Source organism: Heterocephalus glaber, unplaced genomic scaffold (assembly GCF_053883595.1).
Source record: "Heterocephalus glaber isolate CG9 unplaced genomic scaffold, H.glaber_assembly_v1.0 deba00001687, whole genome shotgun sequence".
Taxonomy (NCBI): Eukaryota; Metazoa; Chordata; class Mammalia; order Rodentia; family Bathyergidae; genus Heterocephalus; species Heterocephalus glaber.
Genome location: NW_028258412.1, coordinates 9691074 through 9717375, shown reverse-complemented (window position 1 = coordinate 9717375; position 26302 = coordinate 9691074). Strand labels below are relative to the sequence as shown.

General features: G+C 37.6%; 1 protein-coding gene across 3 annotated transcripts in view; it reads right to left on the bottom strand.

Annotated features, from left to right (window-relative positions):
* Specc1l (sperm antigen with calponin homology and coiled-coil domains 1 like) overlaps positions 1-26302 on the bottom strand; it is a 150100-nt gene that overhangs the window by 18733 nt on the left and 105065 nt on the right. For all 3 annotated transcript variants that reach the window (XM_004843538.3, XM_004843540.3, XM_004843539.3), the window contains one exon: positions 24358-24460. In XM_004843538.3, coding sequence (XP_004843595.1) covers positions 24358-24460 — 103 coding nt within the window. The remainder of the gene's footprint in view (positions 1-24357; positions 24461-26302) is intronic.

Below are 26302 nucleotides of genomic sequence, written 5' to 3'. Positions count from 1 at the left end.
TACAGTGAGAGAGCCTCCTGCCACAGAAGGCACAAACTTAAGAAATCACCGTCATTTGACACCAAGGCCAAGAGCAGCACCTTGCCCTACTTGGGGCCTGCAGGTCTTAGAGCTAGCCTTACAAAATTACAGCTTTATTTTTTCCACAATTTTCTCTCAAGAGTGCCAAGATGAAGTCAGACCTGGGAGATTGAGGCAGGAAGATCTCAAGTTCAAAAAGCCAGCCTGGGCAACTCAGTAAGACCCTTGTTTCAAAATAAATAAATAAAAATAAAAGGACTGGGCATGTAGCTCAGTGGTGGAGCACCTGCCTAGCACGTACAAGGCCCTTGGTTCAATCTCCAGTACAGGGATGAGGGTGGAGGTGGGGGGTGGGAAGGTGAGTGCCAAGATGAAAAGCATGGTGCATTATAACAAGAGGGATGCAAATATTCATTTATCTGCAATCTACTAAAATGTCTCTATTTCAAATCTGTTGTTCTTTCTCTTCTCTCCTTTCTAGAGCAACCATCACTGACTCTCATGAAACATCCTTCTCTTGGGGAACACAGGTCCTCTTCCTTTCCGCTCAGTCTTTCTCTGTATTATGGGGCATCTCGTATACCTCAATGTGACCATGCCATATTCAAGCTGCTCTTAAATCGTTCTATCACACGCAATCCTCCCCAACTTAGACAACAGTCCACAGGTTACAAAGTTCACCTAACACCGTATATATATATCTCAATATGGAGCACAGATACAATATACATTTTTAAGTTTTTTTGAGACAGGGTCTTGCTTTATGTAGTCCAGGCTGGCCTCCAACTCACGGCAATCCTTCTGCCTCAGCCTTCTGAGTGCTGGGATTACAAGCATGTCACCATACCCAGCTCCAATATACAAATTTTTAGGAGAAAACCTTTGTGATACTGGATTATTCAAACATTTCTTCTATACAATACCAAAAGTATACATGCTCCCTAAGAGAAAAAATTTTATAAATTGATGTTATTAAATTAAGAATGTATGTGTTTCAAAAGATAGTGTTAAGACAGTAAGAAGACAAGTTATACATTGTAAGGAAATATCTACAAATCATATATTTCAAAAGACTTGAACTCAGAATATGTAAAGAAATCTCAAAACTTAATAAAAGAAACAACCTGAAATAACCAAATAAGCAAAGATCTGAACAGAAAATTCACTAAAAAAGATAAACAGTGGCGAAATAAAATATGGAAAGATTTTCAATTATCATTAGTTACTAAGCAGTTGAAAATTTAAAAATGCTTTAATTCTATTTCACGTCTTTTGAAAGGCTAGATAGAGGCTACCCATTCGGACCTGGTGAGGATGTGAAGGAACTAGAATTCTTCCACACTACTACTGGGAAAGAAAAATGGTACGGCTGCTTTGGAAGACAATTTGGCAGCTTCCTGAAATGTTAAACAATATCTACCACATGATTCAGCCATTTCACTTTTTGGACAAGCACTTAGATATGCAATAGACTGAATGTTCCTGTTTAAACCCACCCTTCCATCCCCATTCATACATTGAAATCCTACCTCCAAGGTGATAGTATTAGGTATGGTTCTGGGAGATGACTAAGTCAAAAGAGTGGCGCACTTATAAAAAGGATCCTGGGCCAGGTGTGGCGGCACATGCCTGGAGTCCCGATTACTTGGGAGGCTGAGGTGAGGTGAGAGGATTGCTTAAGCCCATGTCTGGGGGTAAAAAAAATGCCAGACAGCTTTCTCACTATATGTTTTCTACTGTGTGAGGATACAAGAAGATGGCAGCCTGTAACCTTGGAGATGGCCTGTACAAGAACCCAACTATCTAGCACCCTCACCTCAGAATTCCAGTCTCCAGAACTGTGAGAAATAAATCTCCTTTGTTTATAAGCCACCTAGTCTATGGTACTTTGTTATAACAGCCCAAATTGATGAAGATACCATATAAGCACTTGCATGTGAAAATTCACAGGAGTCTTACTCAGAGTAAGCAGTAACTGTAAACACCCAAATGTCCTCCAACGGCTAAACAGATAAATTATTGCTAAATATGTAACATGGACTACTATCCAGAACAAAAAGGAAAATGGGGGCTGGGGATATAACTCAGAAGCAAAGCACTTGCTTAGTACACATCAGGCCTTGGATTCCATTCTCAATTCTCAACACAGCAAAAAGGGGAGGGAGGTGAACTATTTACATAAACAACATGACTGAATCTCAAAATAATTATGCTAAGAAGCCAGAATCCTTCCAATTGTTTCAAACCCTATGATTTCCACTTATATACAATTACAAAAAGTACAAACAGTGACAACAGACTCATGATTGCCTGGAGATGAGGGCTAAGAAGCAGGATCGAGGGAGCACAGAGGGCACAAGGAAATTTTTGTGTTGACATGTTTGTCATCTGTGGTGATAGTCTCACAGGTGCCTAAATGTCAGAAGTTTTCAAACTGTAAACTTTAAATCTATGCAGCTTGCCCGGGGATTTAGCTCAGTGGTTCTGGCGCCTGCCTCCCGAGCGCAAGGTCCCGAGTTCGATCCCTGACACACACACACACACACACACACACACACACACACACACACACAAAATCTATGCAGCTTGTTACATGTTAATTATATCAATACTTTTTTTTAAGGCAGCCCAGGACCACATACACATTTACCTACTTCATAAACTCTCCCAGTTTTCAAACTTTCACTTATTTTCAGATTTACAACTGGATGTAGGACAGGTTTAAACCATGGTAGGGCCAGGTACAGTTAAAGTGTCCTTGATGAAAAGGTGATATCTCTTTTTTTTTTTGGAACTGGGGATTGAACTTGGGTCCTTGAGCTTGCGCAGCAGGCAGCAAAACCACTGAGCTAAATCCCTGGCCCAAAAAGGTGATATCTAATGGGAGACATCCTGAGTAGGTTCTAAAAAGCAGGGTCACCTCCTTGTGTGTTCCAGGATACAAGCTACATTTTAGATGATTTGCTACTAAGTTCTACAGATATAAATACTTCATATCCAACTAGAATGAAGTAGAATGCTTCCCCAGAATGGCACTTATTCTCACTCTCGTATTGCTTTATCTCTCCAAATTTCCTCTCCTTGTGAGGCAAAGTTGCTTTTAAGGCTATGTTAGGCCAACATCCATTATTGGCTTCTCTAATTACTTACATGAGACATTACTTACATGGTCACTGGGATAGACTGGATTTTCCAAAAATGGCCACAGCAATATTCTGGCCCCACACTCTCTTCAGAATCTTGCCACACCCTATCAAGAGCTGGTGTCTATTTGCCTTCCTCTTATAACTAGAGAAGCCTTTGTGTCTGTCTGACAGAGCTGGCAAAAGAGACACTACATGGCTTCAAAGACCAGGTAACAAGAGAAGAAATGGTTTCTAGCTTATCTCTTTCTCAGGACACTTGCCTTTGAAAGGCTGGTTTGTGGAAGAGAGGCTATATGTAGGTACTCCAGTCATAGTCTCTGCCAACAGCCACCATCACTCACCAGACATGAGAGGTGCCAACAGATGACTCTAGCCTCCAGGAGCATTGAGCTACTTCAAATGAATCTGAGTGCAGTAGAGATGAGATATCCTCACTATCCCTCACCCAAAGTACAGATTCACGAGCTAAACAGATGCTGTCATTGTTTGAAGCCATTAAGTTTTGGGTGATGCTTATAAACAGACCAGTCTCCTTTCTCTTGGATCTAAATAACACATTCAGAAAGAAAACTAGTTTCTCTTTCCACCTCCCAACTGTCTAATGGCTAATTACCCTTTCCATAATTATTTATCAGGAGGCAGCAACAGGGCATCTTTATAAATAACCTGCTTCTACAAATGGAGAGGCCATCCTAAACTGGCAGGATGACCTTATGCTAAATTCATTTACAAAACTCCAGAGCAACCATGTATATAATGAAATCAACCTGTCAAACTTCAACTCCTCTATAGATGCCACATCATTATGCTGGCATCCCATTCGAAGAATATGAGGAAGAAAAAAATTATTTATGATATATGAAGGACCACGTACACTACTTGCAATGATACATAAAAAGATTTCTTGACCCAGACAATTTAATAATTCTGCTTTTAGTAGAATAATTAAGCAGCTCTTGAAAATGTTACTTATCTGATTTCTACTTCTCAGCATTACTCATAATAAAAATACCTACTTATGGAAACTTACTGAAATGTTAGGGACACGGCTGGGAAGGAGGGCTACTGCAATAGGAAGAGTCTGGGTCTGGGAACTTGGAGACCCAACTGTATGGTCACAGGCAAGCATGACACCTCTGATTGAAGGTCCTTTTCCTGTGAAATCAAAGCCCTAGTCATCATGATTTCTAGGGGCTGTTCGGAGCCTAATTTCCTCCCAGCTTCTGAGAATGGAATTTTGGGTGCTGATCCTTATGTTATGGCTTATCTAAGGAAATGCATCCTGAGACAATTATTTTAAAGTTAACCAAGAGTACTGGCAACCAAAACATTTTATAACATTTGGTAGGTGTTGTGGGTAGGAGTTACAATGGAGACAAAATACAAGGCAAAGGAACAGAACTTTGTTCTCAGGAGAAACACACATTAGAATGCCATTCAAACTACTCAGGCACCCCCCTCCTTTGCAACTTCCGGAAGCTCATCTTTTTGATAAAGTCACAATATTTATATCTACACAGCTCCTCTTGCTGTGTCTGGACCAGGCTTCTGCCAGGCAGCTAGAGGGGTTCCATTACTGAATAGGTTTTCCAAATTTATGGACCTAAATGTATCTCTGAAAGACGATCACAATGAGGAAAGTGAAAATCATCATTTAAGACCAGTACATATAATTCTTCCCTTCACCTGAGCAGGAAAATTTAATTTGTGTCAGCCAGAGGAGGAAAAACTTAACTGAATAGTTTTATCTCCAATACTTTACTAAAAACCTTGTCAAACTAATTTATGGTTAATGGCATTAAGAAGCTAATTAAAAAATTACAGCCCTGACATTTTTGGAAATAGATGTTAATAGTTGCTGTCAAAATCATGTTTAAACAGAATGCAGTAAGTACATTTAATTCTGGGAAAACTTTGTTTCCCAGCTGCTACATTTGGCATTAAAAGGAATCCCCTGAAAACAGGAAACCGTCCTTTCACTTAACTGTGACCAAGAAGCCATCATTTAACCTCTGCTGTGTATAAAAAACAGTCCCTGAAGAGCCCTGAGACACAAGCTCTTTCTATTTATTCCCTGGAGGCTGCTTATAGAAATGTGAAGTTGTTGTCCTACTGCTGTAAGCTTTCTGGATGAAGATGTCTTGTCATTAGGACAGAGAATGATTACACTGCAGTAGTTTTTAATGCTTCACTGTGGACAGCTTTTGAGTGTGCACAAAAGGGTGGGACTATAAAGCTGGCCATTCTTTCTAACCTTTGTTCAAATATTTTTAACCCCTAGACACAGGAGTATTTACAAACAATAAGAGCTTTCTGTATACTCAATTTCTATGTAATATGACAATGTAAAATAAAAAGATTTAGACTTTCAACCCACATTTGATTCCAATCAAAACCCTTATCTACTGCTTGCACCTTTCTTTTTTTAACTCTGGGAAGCCATTCCTGTGACCTAAGATTCCAGTTTTAGAAGAGGAAATTAAACCAACTAAGCTTTGCTTTGACTATCAGGAATTCTTACTGCATTATTCTGTCTGTCTACTGGCAGAACTCTTAGCTTTCCCCTACCTTTCTCATTCCACCTTCCCCTATCTTAGTCCTAAATCTAATCATGAAGAAATAATTCCAGGAAGGCGGAAAGGGGAGGAGAAACTGAAGATTGGATCAGGGGAGTAGCAGTATTCTGTACTGTCTTCCTGAGAGACAATGAAGTCGTAGAGGTAGGGACTAGGCATGGTGGTGCATGACTGTTATCCCAGCACTCCAGAGGCTGAGGCAGGAGGATCGCTGGGAGTTGGGGGCCAGCCAGGGCTACACAGTGAGTTCAAGGCCAGCCTGAACTACACAGTGAGACTCTGTCTCCATACAAACAAACAAACAAAGAGGTCGGGGTTGGAGGAATAACAACATTGGAAACATGAAGGGAAGGAGGATCTTGTGTGAAGAAGAGTCTTTCTACTCTCTTGTCTCTTTCAGCATGTGGTAACCAGGAAGAATTAGAGCTTTGGGGGAGATTCTTTAGTTTAGGAGAGTCACCTGAATATACAGAACTCAATCATCCTAAGTTTTAAAATGCTAGGAGTGAGCAGTAGCCTAAGGGAGGGTGGCTAACACCAAGTGCCAACGTTATGTTAGGGTTAGGCAAGTAGGAAGTATCACACTGAACACTTCATATAACTTATAAAGAGAACTTCCCCTTCTCTTATTCGTCTATGGACAGTCTATTATCTCAAAGTAAGGGGTGAAAGACTGAGTTATTTTTATCTGTCCACTAGTTCTCACTCTTTTGATTTCTTCAACTACGGGAACACATTCCTGGGAGAAAAGGGTTAAGTGTCTCGTTTTGCTTTGCCAAAGAGGACTGAGAGAAAAAGAACCCCAAAATGAAGCATGCTAGGACACTTTTAGCAGTGGTGGGACAAAGAGGTAGACATATTCTTCAGTAAGAAACAAGCATAAAATTGGACGAAAATGTGAAAAAAAAAACCACGCTAGACACAGGAAACTGATCAAAAGCAAGTAACAAATTAAAAAGTATTATTCATGAAAAGGAGCTAAAACTTCAGGTAAAATTAATAAGAGTGTGCCCCTCCTGTCTGAAGATGAGCTCATCTCTTTTCTTCTATTTTTATTTACGAGTACTGGGGATTGAATCCAGGGCATTCATACTGAGCTACATCCTCATCCCTTTTTTATTTTGAGATAGAACCTTGCTAAATTGCCCTCTATGGGCTTAAACTTGTCACACCAGACTGAGCCTTCTTTTAGTTTTTTAAAAAGTAACAATGCACAAACCAATAATTATAATATTGTACTTGGGTATATAACAAATAAATGTAATTAATGTGATAACAGGACAGAGGAAGACAGAGGAAAGGAAACTATACTGGAGCAAAGTTTCTGTGTTTTACCAAATTAAGTCAGAAAAATATTTAAGTAAACTAAGATTTACACAGTAATCCTTAAATCACTGAAAAAATAACTTAAAACCAGCAATAACCAACTATCTGCCACTTGAACCATAGTAGAAAAATACACCATACAAAATGTAATCAAAAGAAAGCTAACGTGGCTACATTTTCATCATGCAAAGGAGATTTCAGAGCAAAGAACATTATTATGGATATAGAAGGTCATTTCATAATGTCAGAGGTAAATTTCTCAAGGAGCCATACTTTTTATGACCCAGTAATAGTTTCACAATGCACAAAGCAAAAATTGTTAGAACTATAAGGAAAAATAGAAAAATCCACAAAAGCCAAGAGATTTTAATATCCCTCTCTCCACAACTGATTTATAGGTAGACAAAAAAATAACAGGAAGATATGAACACCACTCTTAACCAGTGTGATCTGACATTTTCAGAACATTTCTCCAACAACAGCTGAATAGCATTCTTTCACACTGCACATGGAACATTACTAAAAAAGACAATATTCTGAGCCCACAAATGAATCTCAACTTAAAAATGATACATGTCACAGAAAGTATGTTCTCTGAACACAATGGAATTGAATTAGAAATCAACAATAGTAACGGATTTAGAAAATCCTCAAGTACCTAGAAGCTATTCTTCTAAATAACTTACGGGTCAATAAAAATAAATCAAAAGGAAAATTAGGAAGTTATAAATCAAAACAAAAGCACAACGTATCAAAACTTATGAGATGCCAATAAAACAGCAATTGGTAAATTTATAACAATGTTTGAAGCAAAAAGAAGAAAAGCTTCAAACCAAGACAACTTTCACCTGAGGAAATTAATAACAGCAAATGATAGAATAAACAGAAGTAAATAATTCGGGATCAATCAGACAGAGAACAAAAATAACAGAATATAACCAAAAATCGATTCTTTGAGAAGAAAAATAATTCTGATAAAGCTTTAGGAAGATTAGTTTGGGAAAAAATTAGGATACGCAAATTATAGTATCAGGAATGAGAGAGAAGATAACACAACAGATCCTACAGATCAGAGTATTATGAACAACTTTATGTCCATAAATTTTAAAACTCAAGTAAATGGGAACATTCCTTGAAAGATGCTACTAAAACTTACTCATAAAGAATTATGTAACCAATATCTAACTGTATATCTATTAAATAAATCAGAGGTATAGTTTAAAACCTTCCCAAAAATAAAACTCTAGGCCCAGAGGCTTCCCTGGGGAATTCTACCAAATATATTTAAGGAAGAAATTCTACATACTCTTACAAAAAACTGAAGAAGTGGAAATTCATACCTCTTTCTCTGTCGCTTTCTCTCACTGGAGTCAACTGTTCTACTACTCAGCTACACCCTCAGCCTTCAAGAGAAAATTCTAAACAATTCATTCTATATGTCAACATTGCTTTCATATCAAATAATGACTATGATTTTAAAAAGAAAGAAAATTGCAGAACACTATTCCCCATAAACACAGATGCAAAAATTCTAAACAAAATGTTAGGAAATTGATCTTAAAAATAAAAAGTACCAGGTAAAGTTTGTCCTGGGAATATAAGGTTACTAACATTCAAGGGCGGGGGGGCTCTATATAATTTATCATATTAACAAACCAAAAAAGAAACATCATAGGATCAACTCAATAGATGCAGAAAAAAAATCTGACCATACCCAACATCCATTATTTTTCTTATTTTTTCAGCACTGAGGATTGAATGCAGGGCCTTTACACTGAGCTATATCCCCAGCCCTTTTTAGTTTTTGAGAAAGAGTCTCCCTAAATTGCTAAACTGTGATCCTCCTGCCTCAGCCTCCCAGAGAACTGGGATTATAGGTGTGCACTATCATATCCAGCTCCCAACATCCACTCCTGATAAAAACTCCCAGCATAGTAGGAATAAAAGAGAATTTACTCTTTGACTGAGGATACTGAAAAACTATCCAGAGTTAATACAATGGTTGATGGACAAGACTACATACCTTCCCCTTAAGGGAGTGGTTAGAAAATGACGGCCCCCCTAATATTTTGAATAAAACACAACTGTGTCTATTCATTTATGTATTACTGCTGGCTAATGGAATCTTTGTATGGCTGCAACAGAAACCAGTGACCCACAAGGTGTCAAATATATACTGTTCAATCTCTTATGAAAAAGTTTGCTGATCTCTGTCCTAAGATTAGGAACAAGACAAGGATATCTGTTCTCATTATCTATTTACTGAAGTACAGTAAAGCAAGAAAGGGGAATTTAAAAGTATCCAAGTAGTAAAGGAAGAACTAAAATCATCTTTAAAGGCTGAGGGCCTATGTTGGATCCCCAGAACCATGCGGGGGGGCACCTTTAGTCACACATCTCTGTAGAAAATCTGATGGGATTCACCATAAAAACACTATCCAATATTTACAACTAAATTTTGCAGAATATAAGATCACAGAATATAAAGATCAATATACAAAAATATAATTGTCTATATACTAGCAATGATTAATCAAAAAATGAAGTTAAGAAAATAATTCTATTTACAATAGCCTCAATAAAAGTAAAATATTTGGTAATAAATTTAACCAAAGAGGTGTAAGATTTATATACTAAAAACGACAAAACACTGCTAAGAGAAAGCTTCCTGATTTTTTTCCTCCTCTTTTTGCAGTACTGAGGATTGAACCCATAGCTTTCACATTGAACTACATCCTCAACCCTTTTATTTTCATTTTGGGACAGATTTTGCCAATTTGCCCAGGCTGGGAGAGAACTTGTGATCCTTCTGCCTCAAGCTCCTAAAATACTGGGATTATAGGCATGCCACCAACTATGCCTGCTGAAGGGGACTTTTGATAAGATTTATGTGTTGCTACATTTTCATTGCTTCAAACAATGTCAAACACATAGTGAGTACTCAATAAACACTTGTTGAAAGAACAATTTCTATTAAATTTATAATATAATTTCTACTAAAGCAGGAGTTCCTAGAGTGGGATCTATCTAATTCTGAAAGTAAAGCACTAATAAATCCTTCAGAGGTCCAGGCTGCAACATGAAGAATTAAGTCACTTTTTTAATGAGTTAAATTCTAAACATGTATTTCATATATGTAAAATGAGAAATATTTATGTCTGTTCATTAATGGATTATTTTAAAAATTCCAAAAATTTTTTCAGAAATGTAGAGAATCCTTCCCTCTCAAACTGAACTACTGATTCTTGATACTAAAAAAACATTTATAAGAATCATCAAGGGACTGGGGATGTAGCTTAGTGGTAAAGTGCTTGCCTGGCATGCACAAGACCCTGGTTTGGTCCCCAGCACCCACCATCCTCTTCACACCTTAGAGATCTGAGAAATCAAAAATAAATGTTTAAGGCCGGGGATTTAGCTCAGTGGTTCCACCTCCTGCCTCACAAGTGCAACAAGGTCCTGAGTTTGATCCCCGGTACCAAAAAAAAAAAACGTTTACAGGCCGGGGATTTAGCTCAGTGGTGCTGTCAACCTGCCTTGCAAGCACAAGGCCCTGAGTTCAATCCCCAGTACAAAAAATTAAAAAAGAACTTTTTACATGTCCACATTCATGGTCAGTTAACAATACAAACCTTCCATGATAAGGGGAAAGAATAGATTTTTTAAGTAACGGTGCTGGGAAAACTGGATAGCCACATATGAAAAAAAGAAGCTGAACCTTTCCCTTATACCATACAAAAACAAACTAAAAATAGATCTTAGAGGTAAATGTCTTCTGACTTATAACTCCTGTTAAAACTATAAAACTCCTGGAGAAAAGTATAGGAGTGAATTTCTGTTACTCTAAGTTAGGTGAAGCATTCTTAGACATGACACCAGAAGAAAACAAAAGACAGATACATGGGATTTCATCAAAATTAAAAACTTTTTTGTTTCAAAGGACACCATCAACAGAATAAAAAGATAATCTACAGAATGGGAGAAAATAATTGTAAATCATTTATTTGATAAGAGCCTGGTACTGGAATAGGAAAAAACTTGGTTAAATGATCCAAATGAACATTTCCCCTAAAAAGATATACAACGGTCAATAAGCATATGGAAAGACATTCAGTATCATTAGTAAGTATGAAACTGTAATTCAAAACCAGTGAGGTATCATTTTACATTCACTAGGAAAGTTAGAATCAAAGGCAGATAGTAAGTGTTGGTGGGAATCAGAATCCTTATGCATTGTTGGTGGGAATGTAAAATGATAGAGCTAATTTGGAAAATAATTCAGCAGTTTCTCAAAGAACTAAATATCATTACCATATGACCCAGCAATTTTACTTCTAGGTATATATATAATTAAGAGAAAAGAAAACATTTACATAAAAAGGTATAAATGTTCATAGCAGCGTTATTAACAGACTAAAGTGGAAACAGTCCCAATGTCCATGGAATGAGGAACAAAATGTGGTAGATATTGATACAATAAAAATTATTCAATCATAAAAAGGAATGAACTACTGACACAAAAGCTACATGGTGAACCTTGAAAATATGCTAGGAGAAAGAAGGCAGTCACAAAAAGACCAAAAAACATTCCACATATATAAATGTCTAGAACAGGCAAATCTATTGTGGTTTCTGAGGGCTGAAGAGTATTAGGAGGAAAGGTAGAGTGACTACTAAGAAGTACAAGGTTTGTGAGATGGTGCAAATATTCTAAAATTGACTGTGTAACTTAGTGCAGATAGAAAGACCACTGAATTGGTAAACTGGATAGTATAAAGTCACTTAAAAACCCACACAGCTAAGCCATACAGACTCAACTCCAAGAGTATAAAGTTATCTTTAGGTAAGTACATTGGACCTTTGACTTACAAACTCGATTAGTTCCCAAGGGAGGGTTGGTTTTAAGTCAGTAGAACTGAGATCTGGATGTTTACCTGGGTACACACTATAGATAACAAGGGGCAGATGAATCTTCCATTAACCTAACGCAAGTTGTTCGTATGTCAGGGCAGTTGTAACTTGAGGGTCCACTGTATCTGTGGTAGGCCTACAAAGATGACAATGTCTCAATTCTTGGAACCTAGGAATATGTTTATCTTATGTGGCAAAAGATTTACATGGCAGATATGATTAAGGATTTTTAAGGACAGGGAAATGATTCTGGATTGTCCAAATCTAATCACACGAGTCCTTATAAGAAGATAACCTATAGCTAAGAGTGATGCAATGTAAGAAGGACTGCTGCTATAGCCAGCTCTGAAGAGAGAGGGCAGGACTAGGAGCCAAGGACTGTGGTAAACCTGGAAACAGCAAAGAATCAGATTCTTCTCTAAAACTTCCAGAAAGGAAGCTCCGTTGATACATAGTTCTGCTGACACCTTCATTTTAGTCCAGTAAGACCCGTATTAAGACTTCTAACCCACAAAACTGGAAGGTAATAAATTTGTGCTGCTTTACTACTGAATCTGTGGTAATCTGTTACAATGGCTATGGAAAATTAACACAGTATACAGTACACTATAAACTATTTTACATAGGGAAGGAAATGAAGCTTAATTAGTTGGCTGAAATAAATGGAGAAGTTCAAAGATCAGAAACATGTGCTATGAAAACTTTCAAACTGCAAATAACTGAGTCAATAACATTCCTGACCATTTTAAATAAAAATTTCTTCCTTGACTTTTGCTGAAGAGTGGCACCTTGGTTCACAAATTCAATTCTCTCCATGATTCTGGCTGCAAACCAAACTGGACCGAATCAAATTTCCCCGTAAGGTCAACATTGAACCTAACCACTGAATTTGATTCAGGTCTCGTTTGCAACCAGAATCAGAAAGAATCGAATTTGTGAACAAAGGCACCACTGTATATCTTTGATGAAGTATCCAAATGTTAAGTATGGCTGAAAGGATTTTTAAAAAAAATGAATATACCATGTAACCACCCTCCAGATCAAGATATAAAATATTAATAGAATCCCAGAAAGTATCCTTTGATCAACCTAGAAGTGACTACTATTATGATAGATGATTTCTGGGGTTTTTTTGTTGTTTTGGGGTCAGGGTCTTGCTATTTTGCCCATGCTGGTCTTAATAGCTCACTGGTAGGACACTTGCCTAGCATACATGAGACTCTGGGTTCGATATCAGGACTTTAAATAACAAACAGAAAACCCAGTGGGCCCAAGTGATCCTCCCACCTTACCATCCTGAATAGCTGGGACTACAGATGTGCTGCACCATACTTAAATAACATACAATAAATTAATCCTGCCATGTTCTGGGCTTCATTTAAATTGAATCACACAGTTTGTGCTCTTGTGCATAAGCCTGCTTCTGCTCAAAATTATGTTAGATTCATTCATGCTACTGTGTGTTGCAATAGTTTGTTCTTTTACGTTTCCTTAAAATACCCTAATATCACAATTTATTTATACATTCACCTCTTGAGTATTTGGGTTGTTTCCAGCTTTTATCTATAATGAAGAATATGAACAATTTCATACCTATCTTCAGGTAAACATTCATTTTTGTTGGGTAAACATTTGAGAGTGGAACTGCTTGCTCATAGCGCATCTGAATATTTAACTTCAGTAGATACTGCCAACATTTTCCAAACTGGCTAGCACATTTTTATATCTCCATCAGCAGTGCATAAGTATTCTTATTCTTTTGCTTCCTTGCCAATACTTGTTATTATTATAAGCTCTTTAAATATTAAGTCATTCTGTGTCAATTCATAGCAGTAGTACTGTCAGTTCTGTAGTAGTAGCTCATTGTGGTTTAAATTTATATTTCACTGATGACTAATGATGTTGAGCACTTTTTCAGCTGTATATTGGCCCCTGGATATCCTCATTTATTTTTATGAAGTGCCCATAGTCTTCTTACTAGGTAGTGTAAATCCTCAATTTTGTTTTTGGTTTTTGTTTTTTTTTTGGTACCGGGGATCGAACTCGGGTCCTAGCGCTTGCGCAGCAGGTGGCAAAACCACTGAGCTAAATCCTCACCCAATTTTGGTTGTTTTTTATTTACTTATCTTTGTGGTACTGGGGATTGAACTGTGGGCTTTCACACTGAGTTATGTCCTCAGCATTTTTATTGTTTATTCTGAGATAGGGTCTTACTAAGTTGCCCAGGTTGAGCTCAAACATGTGATTCTTCTGCCTTAGACTCCCAGGGGAATCAAAAGCAAGGCCTCAACCATTTCAGGCAAGTGTTCTGTACCATTGAGCCACATCCCAGCCTTCTAACTTTGTTTTCCAAAATTATATTAGTTATATGGCCCCGTATATTTCCAAATAATTGAAAAAATTAGCTTGTCTATTCCCATTAAAAAAATTAAACCCCGCTAGTATTTTGATTGTGATTACATTTATCTGCTTCTCCTATAAATGAACTTGGCATATAATGACATAATGTCATTTCCTTAGGTCTTCTCTAATTCCCCCGCCCCCTTCTCCCAGGCTGGGGTCTATTTTACTCTGGCTGACTTCAAACTTCCGGGCCCAAGTGATACTTTTGCCTCAGCCTCCCAAGTAGCTGGGATTCCAGGTGCTTGTGCCATCATGCCTGGCTTGCCATGTGTTCTTTTGATAACTTTTATAAAGAAACTGAACTACACATTAAACTATTATTTCACAGGGATTCTAGTTATGATGAAAAATAAAGAACATGGAACAAGCTAAACTTGATTATGGTAAAATTATGAAGGTAGAAGGTGACTGAAGTTTGGGGAATTACCACCTTGTGCCCTCTCACATGCAGCTATCTGGAGAAAGGGGATTTCTCAGTCAGGGGCTAATCATCCTCAAAGTTCCTTCCAGCACTTTTTTTCCCCTGGTCTTTTATACTGAGTTACAATCCCCAGCCCTTTAAAAAATTTTTTTAAAATGTGAGACAAAGTCTCCATAAGTCACTAAATTGTCCAGCTGGGGGTCAAATTTGCCATCCTCCTGCCTCAGCCTCCCAAAAGTGCTGGAATGACAGGCATATGCCATCATAACTGATTCGGCACTGACATTCAAGTTGAAGAGTAATCAAAAGGTATTTTAAGCCAGGTTCAGTAGTGTCTGCCCATAATCTCAGCTACTTGAGGCTGAGACCTAAGGATCTAAGTTCAAGCAAGGCCAGTTAGAGCAATTTAGTGAAACTGTCTCAAAATTTTTAAAAAGGGCTAATTTCTTACAATGATATTTTATACTTTTCTCTGTTCTACAGATTTTTCATTGGTTTTATCTGTATGTACTTGATTTTTTTTTTTGGTACTGGGGATTGAACTCAGGTCCTTGCGCTTTCTAGACAGGCGGCATAACCACTGAGCTAAATCACTGGCCCTATGTACTTGATTTTTAAAATGCAAATGTACCCTTTAACATTGTTATTCTAGTATTTTACTTGCATCTTTAAGACTTCCTACATAACTATCTTGTCTGCAAATAAATAATTTCTACATAATAATCATGTCTGTCTTTCTTTCCAGTCATTATACCCTTTCTATTCCCCTTCATTTCTTTTTCTGCCTTACTGCACTGGCTAGGACTTTTAATATACCGAGTAAACATAATGACAGCAGTCCTGCCTCTTTCCTCATCTCTAGGAGAAATATTTCAATAAGCCTAATGTCTACTATAAATTTTTTTGTAGATATCCTTTATCAGATTATAGAAGTTGCTTCCTATTCCTAGTTTGTTAGAAATTTGTTCCATGCTTTTTTTAAAAATAATGAACAGGTGCTGAATTTTATTGATTATCTTTTCTGCATCTATTGAAATTAGATAGTTCCATCTCCTGCCTCACAAGCACAAGGTCCCAAGTTGGATCCCCGTTACCAAAAAAAAAAAAAAAAAAGACTTGCAGGCTGGGGATCTAGCTCAGTGGTTCCGCTGTCTGCCTAGCAAGCACAAGGTCCCAAGTTCAATCCCGTGTACCAAAAAAAAGACACAAACAAACAAAAAAGAAATCAGATACTTTCCTAAAGGATCACCGCTGCCTCCACTGCCCGGGGATGGAACACAGGACCTTGTGCTTGCAAGACAGGTGGCGGCATCACTGAGCTAAATCCCCAGCCCTCTAAAGGATTTTAATTCATTTAAATTTTTCAAAATTGCTAGAATACTTGGAATGTGACCAATTTTGATAAGTATTCTGTGCCCAATGGGAAAAAATGCACAATCTGCAGTTGTCGTGTAGTGTTTTATAGCTGTCAGAATTAATTAGTTAACATTACTAATGTTAGCTTTTATAACTCTAATAAATTTCTATTTGCTTCTTCCTAGAGTTACCGAGAGAGGTGTGTTAAAATCTCCAAACATGTTTATTTCCTTTTTCAGTTTGTTGGGACTATGTATTAGATGCACATGAATTTATGACATGCTCTAAGTGCCTGTAAAGTCATGTCAGTAAGCAGCATAAGTCTTCCAACTTTGTTTTCCAAGACTACTTTGGCTATTGTTGTTTGATCCTTTTTCATTATGAAATGCCCATCTTTATCTCTAACCTTATTTCTTTCTGTGAAGTTTACTTACATCTGAAATTAGGAAATCAAATGGTAATTTGGGGTCGCTAAGTATAGTGGTTGCATCCAGAGTACAGTACAGTATAGGCACATGCTGGCAATGGCTACTGTAACAGACAGCACAGTCCTACAGATTTATAGTATGTAACCCTTAACTTGTTGGAATCAAGAACCTTGTTAACAACTTAGCTACATTTACTGTCCCCAAACTTCTGAGGCTTTTGGAGAGGGGCTGGGGTTTGAACTCAGACCCTTTATACCTAACTATATCCCTACTCCTTAAATTTGCTGAGATATCCAAGCTGGGCTCAAACTTGTGATTCTCCTGCTTTAGGCTCCCAGAATGCTGGGACTACAGGCATGTGTCAACATGCCTGGCTTATCTTTTATTTTAAACCTATCTTTATCTTTAACCAAGACAATTTTATTATATTGCAGTCAATATTCATTTATATTTACCCACACATTTACTCCTTTCTTTGCTCTTTATTCTTTCTTGTGCATACTAGGCAAGTACTCTAACACTGAGCCACACCCCCAGCCCTCTTTATTCTTACAATTTTTTTTTTTTTGGTACCAGGGATTGAACTTGGGACTTTGTGCTTGCGAGGCAGGTGACCGAACCACTAAGCTAAATCCCTGGCCTTCTTTATTCTTTCTTGAATTTTTTTTTTTTTTTTTGGTACCAGGGATTGAACTTGGGTCCTTGCGCTTCTGCAACAGGTGGCGAAACCACTGAGCTAAATCCCCAGCCCTCTTTCTTGAAATTTTATTTTCCTATGAAATTTAGCTTTCTGCTAGAAAAACTTCCTTCAACTTTTCTTTTAGAATGGTGACAAATTCAACTTTATTGATCTGAGAACAGCTGCCACCTCATGATTCCTCTGGCACAAATCGTTTCCCCCCTAGCAATTTCAAGATTTTATCATTGTCTTAGATTTTTAGCACTTTTACTATGACACTCTTATCTATTCGTATTCTCTCCTTCTGGTACCCCAATTACACATGTTAAACCTTATATTTTCTTTCATGCATCCACTATACACTCAGGCATTTTTCATCTTTCCATTACTCAGTGGTTTATTATGGGTTTTTTTACTGATCAATCCTCCAGCTGACGCATCTTTTCTGTGTCTAGTATGATATTAAACATTAGAGCTAATTGGAGCTACTGTATTTTTTAGTTCCAAAATTGCCATTTAGCAGGGTGTGGGGGTGCACAGTTGTAATCCCAGCACTCAGGAGGCTGAGACAGGAAGATTCCCACAAGTTCAAGGTCAGCCTGAACTACATAGCAAGACCCTGTCTCAATAAAACAAAACAAAAACGAAACCACAACCCAAAACTGCCATTTGATTCCACTATAGATTCCAATTCTCTGGTAACATTCAATCTCTCATTTTAAAGGCCTACGTCCAGTATCTGGATCACCTGAAGTTATTTTACTATTAGTCACTATTTCTCAACTTTTGGTCATTTGATTCTGTTTACTGGCATGCCTGGTATTTCTGATGAACCCTGAGACCCTATGCATCAAAGAATATAAGGGGCTAGATGATGTCATCTGCTTCTAGAATGGCTTAAAATTTCTTCTGGAAGGCAATTAGAATAAGAGCCAATCACTTTCATCCATAAAAGGACAAGTTCTAAACCTGAATTTCAAACTCAAAACTTCCAGTCAACCCTTATTTGCAAGGCATACTTCTTTTGAGTTCTTAAGTGAAAGCCAAGAGTGCTTGCCAGCCTTGAAGTCTAATTTTTAGCTCTCTAGTACTGTGAGAACAAAAGCTGTGATTAAATTTTGGCATCTTGGCAACAGTTTTCTACCAAATTTCTCTTTTTGTCCCATGTCTTAATAATTTGAAAAATTCCTTGATGGTAAAAGGTAAATCAAATGTTAATTTCACTATTCTGATGCTATTTCCCCTTAAATACTAGGGCCTTAAACCTTGGCTGTCTTAGTAGCCCTGAATTCAAATTTTAATCTCCCTACTCAGTGATTTTGAATTACTGCTTTCTATTTGGCCTCTTTACCCAAATCCTGGAGCTTACAAATGCCTAGAGAAAAATAGGGGTAAGTATGAACACCCCTACCCCCAATTCAACATGCCTTCTTTGTCTTTACAATTTTGGCTCCTGCCAGATTTATCCAGGGTGCCTTGGTTAGTCCTCAGTGCCTTCCCAGATATTTATTCTTTGTAATTTAAACAAATTTACAGGATTGAACGTAGGGCCTTGGACATGGTAGACAAGTGTTCTACTACTGATCCCCAGCCCTTATGAAAATTGTTCATTTGAGACAGGGTCTCACTATGTAGCTCAGGCTGGCCTTGAACTCACTGTGCAGCCTAGGCTGGCCTCGAACTTGTGGCAATCCTGCCTCAGCCTCCCAAGCACTGGCATTTTAGATGTGTGCCACCATGCTTGGTCCTCTTTTATTGAGTCAGGGTCTTGCTAAATTGCCCTGGCTTGCCTTAAACTCATGATCTTCCTGCCTCAGCCTCTCAAGTAATTGAGGTTACAGGTGTATGCCACCACACCTGGCATTTTTTTATAGAAGTCTCAGCAGAAGTATGGTGTGATACTCTACATAAACAAAAACCTGTACTGGGTTTAATTACTAATGTGTATTTTGTTTTATTTTATTTTTGGTACCGGGGATCAGACTCCGGTCCTCCCGCTTGCAAGGCAGGTGGCGGAATCACTGAGCTAAATCCCTGGCCCACTAAACGTGTACTTTAAAGCCTAGGCCATATGCTTCCTGACAACACAAACTACTTTTATTCATGTATCAATAGCCTGCACATTACCTTGCACAGAGTTTACTATGTAACTGACAAATTAACTTTGAGATTAGGGAAAAAATGCTAGAATGCAAATAAACCACAGCACAAAAGAACATGACTTCTAAACCACTCAACCCCATCAATTCTTCTAATTCTACTAATCTCCACTAAGAACTGCTCAATCTTTTCTTCTTTGGCTCATGCACTAATGGGGCACATCCCTCAATAAAATTGGATTGTCAATGTTTGTCTGAGACCAAATTACCTCAGGCAATACTAAAACCTTTTGTTCATTTATTAAAACTATTTTGTACTAGATTAAGTGATTTCATTATCCTTTGGATTTAACTAATCCATTTCTAGGTCTGGCATTTTATCAGGAAACAGTAAGATTTTTCATTCAAAATAAAGCTCTCTCAAATTAACCTTTCAAGGCTTCTTGATTATATTATTAGGTCTTTCATAACAAAAAAACAGTGATGTAACAGAAGCTCTTAACATTCAATTTTCTTTTGAAGGGGGAGTACTGGGGATTGAACCCAGGGCCTCTGCATTGAGCTATATCCCCAGTCCTTTTTCTATTTTGACATGGGGTTTTGCTCATTTCCCCAGGCTGAGCTTAAGGCTCACCTCCCTGAGTGCTGACATTATAGGCATGTGCCACCACTCCAAGCTCTCATACAAAATTTAAAACCAAAGAAAAGTTTACTGAAAATATAGATTATTTTCTCTATTACCTACCTGGCTGCTTTTGTATAATCAATCTTAATTGTCAATACCTAATGAAACAGCTAAAGAATTAAAAGTGGTTGCCTCAAGAAAGCAATTTCAAAGAGACAAGGGAACAGGGCAGTGGATTATCAATTCTCACTATAATCAGTTGACAATTTATCGGCGTTAATTCCATATTTAAAGCAAAATTTAAAACACAATTGTGTGGAAACTGAGGTAGTAGTTATAAGAAACAAACAAACAAACAAAGGAACCCTTTTGTCAACCCTTACAACCATAGTTCTAAAGGCTGCTTATACAATGCCATGGACTCATGATGAATCTCTGGGCAATCATTTATCCACGTGGAGTTTCAGTCCCACATCTGTTAACTTGACAGTAAATCAGAACATCAAGGCCTTTTCAACAGTAATATTCTAGTATTCTAAAACTTCAGTGCTTAATAAATGGCAGTGCACAATTTAAAGAGGAGAAATGCATCTGTGAGATAAAAGGCAAATTCACCAAGGCTTGTTTTGTAATGGACGGTTAATGAAATTACAGTGATCACAGTAATTTTAGGATGACTCTTAAAAGAGTTAGTGAAAGAAGATAGGGGTATTAGGGAATCTATCTCTGTTGATTAGACAGCTTCTTCGACATAAAGTATGCATGACCCAAACATTAATGATACATTTGAGGCCTGTGGGAGCAGTGTGTGCTAAGTGTCACGTAACGGCTCCTGCTCGACTTAGTCAAATGTCACAACCTGCCTTTTCCTGCAGACTGTGCACAGGAAGAAACCAAAGGCCTGAACTCAAACTTACTGACACTAAAGGATAAATATGCACATCCACACTTACAGCTAAATAGGAAAAGGGATCTGACACTTATTGTACGGCTCTTGAGAGTGCTCAGAAGAGCTCTAGCAGATCTTTCAGTTTAAAAAGATTATGCATTTCAGACTAATCTTAACTTAAAGACCTTCAAATTTAAAACCCAGCATCATATCTACTTTTAAAGGACAAGAGCAAAAAGTGAACCGGTTCTTAAAAAAGCTGTACATACAGATCATTACAGAAGTGTCCATAGTAAGTACAAATGTCATGAACTGGACTTGTAGGAAAGACTGTCCAGCATACAAAAAGGTTTTTCTTTTTGTACAATTGACCATTCTGTTTGCATCATATTTCCTCTTGCATTGTAAGCACCAAGTAAATGAAACAAAAAATTAATTGAAATAACTAATTTATGTGTATGTATTTTTCAACACAATATAATGTATAATCCTAAAATCATAGAATCAGAGAATTTAAATTGGATGGAATCAAGGGATATTAGTTAGATTACTGATTTATTGTTTAAATTATCTCCCTTTAATCAACTTGAGTCATGACAATGTTCTGTGGGAACTTTGGAGCAGTACTTTAAAAATTATGCATAAAACAGGTATGGTGGGTTATGTCTATAGTTTTAGCTACTAGAGAGGCTAAAGCAGGAAGATTAAGAGTTTGAGGCCAGCCTGAGCAATTTAGCAAGATCCTGTCTCAAAATAAAAAAATAAACAAGGGCTAGGGATGTAGATCTATGAAAGGGTGCCCTTTGGATTAATGCCCTAGTACCACAAAAATCATTCAGTCAATCAATAAAATTATAATTACTTAATTCAAATAGAATTCTATGAAAATTTAAAGTTCACATTACAATAAGATTCCTAATAATGGAAGAAAAAAGTAATTAAAAATCTATTAAAGATAGTACATGAGAGGAACTCTGCCTGTCTTGGTTACTATACCATTTTACAAAGGAAGAAAAAAGGCTAAGTAATTTACCTACAATCACACAGTAAGAAGCAGAGCTGACATTCAAAACCTATATAACATTAAATTTCAATGTCTTTTTTTCTCCCCAGTTCTGGAGGATTGAACCCAGAGGTGCTCTACCACTGAGCTACATCCCCAGCTTTCTTTTTCATACTGGGGACTGAACACAAGGCCTCCTCATTTAGCTACATCCCCAGGCATTTAAAAACATTTTTGAGACAGGGCCTTACAAAGTTGCTAAATTGCCTAGGCTGGTTTCCAACTTGCCATTCTCTTGCCTCAGCCTTTCAGACTACTGAAATTACAGGCATGTGCCACGACACCTGGGAACAGTTCAAAGGTTTTTTTGTTTGATTTTTGTTTTTGAGACAGGGAAAGGCTATACAGTTCAGGCAGGCTTTGAACTCACTATGTAGTCCAGGCTGGCCTTGAACTCGCAGTGATCCTCCTGCCTCAGCCGCCTGACTGCTGGGATCACAGGCATGCGTCATTATGCCTGGCTTTTTTTGGGGGGGGAGGGTTGTTTTTGAGACAGCATCTTGCTATGTAATTCAGGCTGGCCTGAACTCACAACAATCCTCCTGCCTCAGCCTCCCAAGTGCTGGGATCACAGGTGTGCACCACCACACCTGGCATTTCAAGATCTTAATCACTACTCTGTTCATGATTCTCACAGAATAGTCTACAGATCACCTGGGGCGTGCTTAAAACTGCAGACTGCAAGAGCTCACTTCATACCTCTCAAATCGCAAATCTTTAGGAATGGTTCTTAGGAATCTGCATTTTCCCACAATCTTCTAGGGTTTTACAATGAAATTTAAGAACCACTGTTCTAAAAATGAATTTCCCAAGTATCCCATTACAACTAGCTGACAGTTACTGAGCTCTGCCACATGCTAAGCCTTATGTTGGATGCTAGGTAGATGAAATACAAGAAGCCAACCATCTATAAAGGAAGAGAGATATGCAAAATGACAACTTCACGACCCCTGTGGTATATTCTGTGGGATTTGAGACCACAGGAAAAGTGGGTTATAAACATAAAGGCACCCAAAGAATATGCCCTGACATACAAAAACTATCATAGAGTGAGTTTAGAGAACAACCTAGCCCCATGGGGGTGGCAAGGACAATGTATGAAGGATGAACTTTGCAGGGCCAGAGTGGAGGCAAAAACAATCCTGCACAAACACCAACCTCTCAACTGAAAAATATGAAACAGTCCATACCACCTAGGTTGTCCTATTCATGGGCACACAGTTGTTTGCAACATTACCTTTTAATTTTTGTAAGGTCTTCTTTTATTCTTTTTTTGGTACCAGGAATTGAACTCGGGACCTTGCACTTGGCAGGCAGGCAGCAGAACCACTGAGCTAAATCCCTGGCCCTTCTCTTTTATTCTTGATTTTAGTATTCTTTGGTTTTTGATTAATCTACATGATGTTTGTAGAACATCATCCACCCTTAATCCTAACACCCTTAATCCTAGCATTGTGCCATGAATCAAAAAATGCAAACTAATGCTGTACTCATATTCTGGTGCTCAAATACAAAATATTTCTTCTACTACTTCATTGCCTCTTGTGGAAAGTTATCTGCAAATGTTACAGTTAGTTCCTTTTTGCCATTTTGAGATGAAGGCTATTGTGATGAGACCGAGAACACAGAATTTTAACTACTTTCTTATGTTGTACTGGTTGCAAATTTATACCAAAGTATGAAGAATACCAGCTGCAAGCTGTGACAAGTCTTTGTAACTAAAATCCTAGGTGAGGATACTGGGAATCTAAATTGTATGTTTTAATACTATGATGGACACATTTTAGAAGTTTTCATTTTGTGTGGAATTAGAGCTCCCTCTCCAAAGTAATATGTAACATCATTTAAAATAAAACCTGAATAAAATACAAAAGAAACAAATGGGAGAGGAAATGGTAGGAAGTTACAATAGTCCAGAAGTGAAAGGATGAATGGAGAAAACACAACAAAAATTTTAAAAAGTCATCAAAAACAACAAACAAAATGTGTATGCATATATAATTAAGCTACTAATTTTAAGCGAAATACATCCATTTTTAACTCTTAGTCCAAATGATATCTCAACCAAAGCATTCAATCTTGACTTAAGAAAGTGCTATAAGAGAGTAAGGGATTTAGCTCAGTGGTGCTGCCACCTGCCTTGCAAGCTCAAGGTCCAGAGTTCGATCTCCGGTACCAAAAAAACAAAACAAAACGAAACAAAAAACACCCCCCCCAAAAAAAAAGAAAATGCCATAAGAGCAGAATAAAAAAAATACTGGAAAGACTGGCCACTCTGGAAAGGTTAATTTTGAGAATGTGTTCCTGAAATTTGGTATATGGCTCATTTTGAATACAAGATATGATGTGAGTTATGATACCCTAGCATTTGGGTTATCAATTGCTTGTGGAGAACACAAGAACCATATGATTACCTGATAGCCTTCTGTTTTTTTCTGGCACCACTTCAACAAGGCATTCCTCTTCGATCCTCCATATTCTCTTGCCAATGCTGAGAGAGGGTCTTTCCTTTCTTCTCTGGTAAGTGAAAACGAGAAGCCCAAAGATGAAATATTTTGTATTTGAGCACCAGAATATGAGTACAGCATTAGTTTGTATTTTTTGAACAGGATAAATGCCATTTAACAGCAAGATATATCTTTTCCTTCATTTGATTTTTACCTATTTTTAGTTTATGGTCCTGTAGACCTGCAGCTGTCAGGGGCTTCTGATATCTGAAGGGAGAGACTCTACTCACCTTACAGATGGAAAGAGGAAATATTCAGTACCAAGTGCATTCACAATTAATAGGATGCATTCCATGGTGCTAGAAAGTGGGAGACAACCTTATATTGGTGGCATCTAAAATCACCCTGGCTGCCTTTCATTCAATGTTTTATCCTTCCATTACCTTTGTAGTTTGGTTTATTTTACTCCTTTTTATTTCCTTAATCATCTTGTAATTTTTTGGATCCCTTACTATAAATACAAAGGGCAAGATTATTCAAGGTGGAGGATTCTATGATTTAACTCCTAGTTTCACGGGGCTCACAACTGGGGGAAGCAGGGCCAGGATTTAGCTCAGTGGTTTTGCTGCTTGCTGCGCAAGCACAAGGACCTGAGTTCGATCCCCAGTACCAAAAAAAGAAAGACAATTGGGGGAAGCAGATTAAGGAGACAAAAGATGGTAACATTAAAAACATTTATCACTTCCATAAAACGTCTCAAGTGTGTTCATTGCTCATCTGTATACTTTTTTTTTTTTTTTTGAGACAGGGTCTTGCTATGTTGCCCAGATTGGTCCAAAACTCCTGGGCTCAAGTGATCTCCTGCCTCAGTCTCATGAGTGCTGGAACTACAGGTCCATGCCACAGTTCCCAGCAAGTTGTGTACTCTTTGTCTGTAGGCAGTTAGAGCTTTAACTTAACAGGAAATGGAAATTTTCTTTAACTCACTCACTCACATCCAATGTCATCTTGTGTGGAGCAGCAATGTGCCAGTGAGTGTCCAAGTGCTGGACAATCAATGGTGAACACAGGATCCCTGCCCCCTCATGGAACTTTAGAATTTACTATACAATGGAATAGTGAAGCATGGGTAAAAAAAATTCAATGGCTGGCCTGGGGATGCAACTAAGTTGTGGACTGCTTGCCCAGCATGCACAGGGCCCTAGGTTTAATCCCTAGCACCACCAATAAATGAATGAATGAATGTAATTCATTTCAAAAATTCTACGTAAGGGGTATTTTATGCCATAGTTAATTGCCTTATAGACAGAATAAATATCTTTCCCCACAACAGACAGTGAAATAAAAAAGATTCTGCAATCACTCCTGGTGATGAGGCAAAGGGGACATACAACTCTACTCATTCTGTATTAAATCCTTCCTTTCAGTAGCTACTCTGGAAGCAGAAAACTAAAGAGTATGTAGAGAAAGACATTGCTTTGTAACACATTTATTGACAAGTAGCCTGTTCTTTAAAAATTGGTCTGTTTTTTAGTGATTATAAAGCAAAGCAAAAACTCTAGCCACATATTCCACAAACTCAGCACACCAGTAAATGTTCCAGAGGTAATATTAATATTCCTCAGCATATTTATTGTCAGTAATCATCTTTCAAAGTATGCTATGAAATTAAACAGGATGCATTTAGAACTGAAGTTCTTCCAATGGAGAAGTGCACTAAAACAGTACCAATTTTCATTTATTTTAGAATCAAAGCAAAAATAACAAATTTTTTTCAATGTGCAGTGAGATTGCTACCTTGAAGAAATATACTTTTGTGCTTGTATGTCAGTACATCAGAATTTTAATGTGTAAGAGACTCGAAGTTTGTTTTAATATCACTATAAATAGAAAAAGAGAATAAAGACATGAA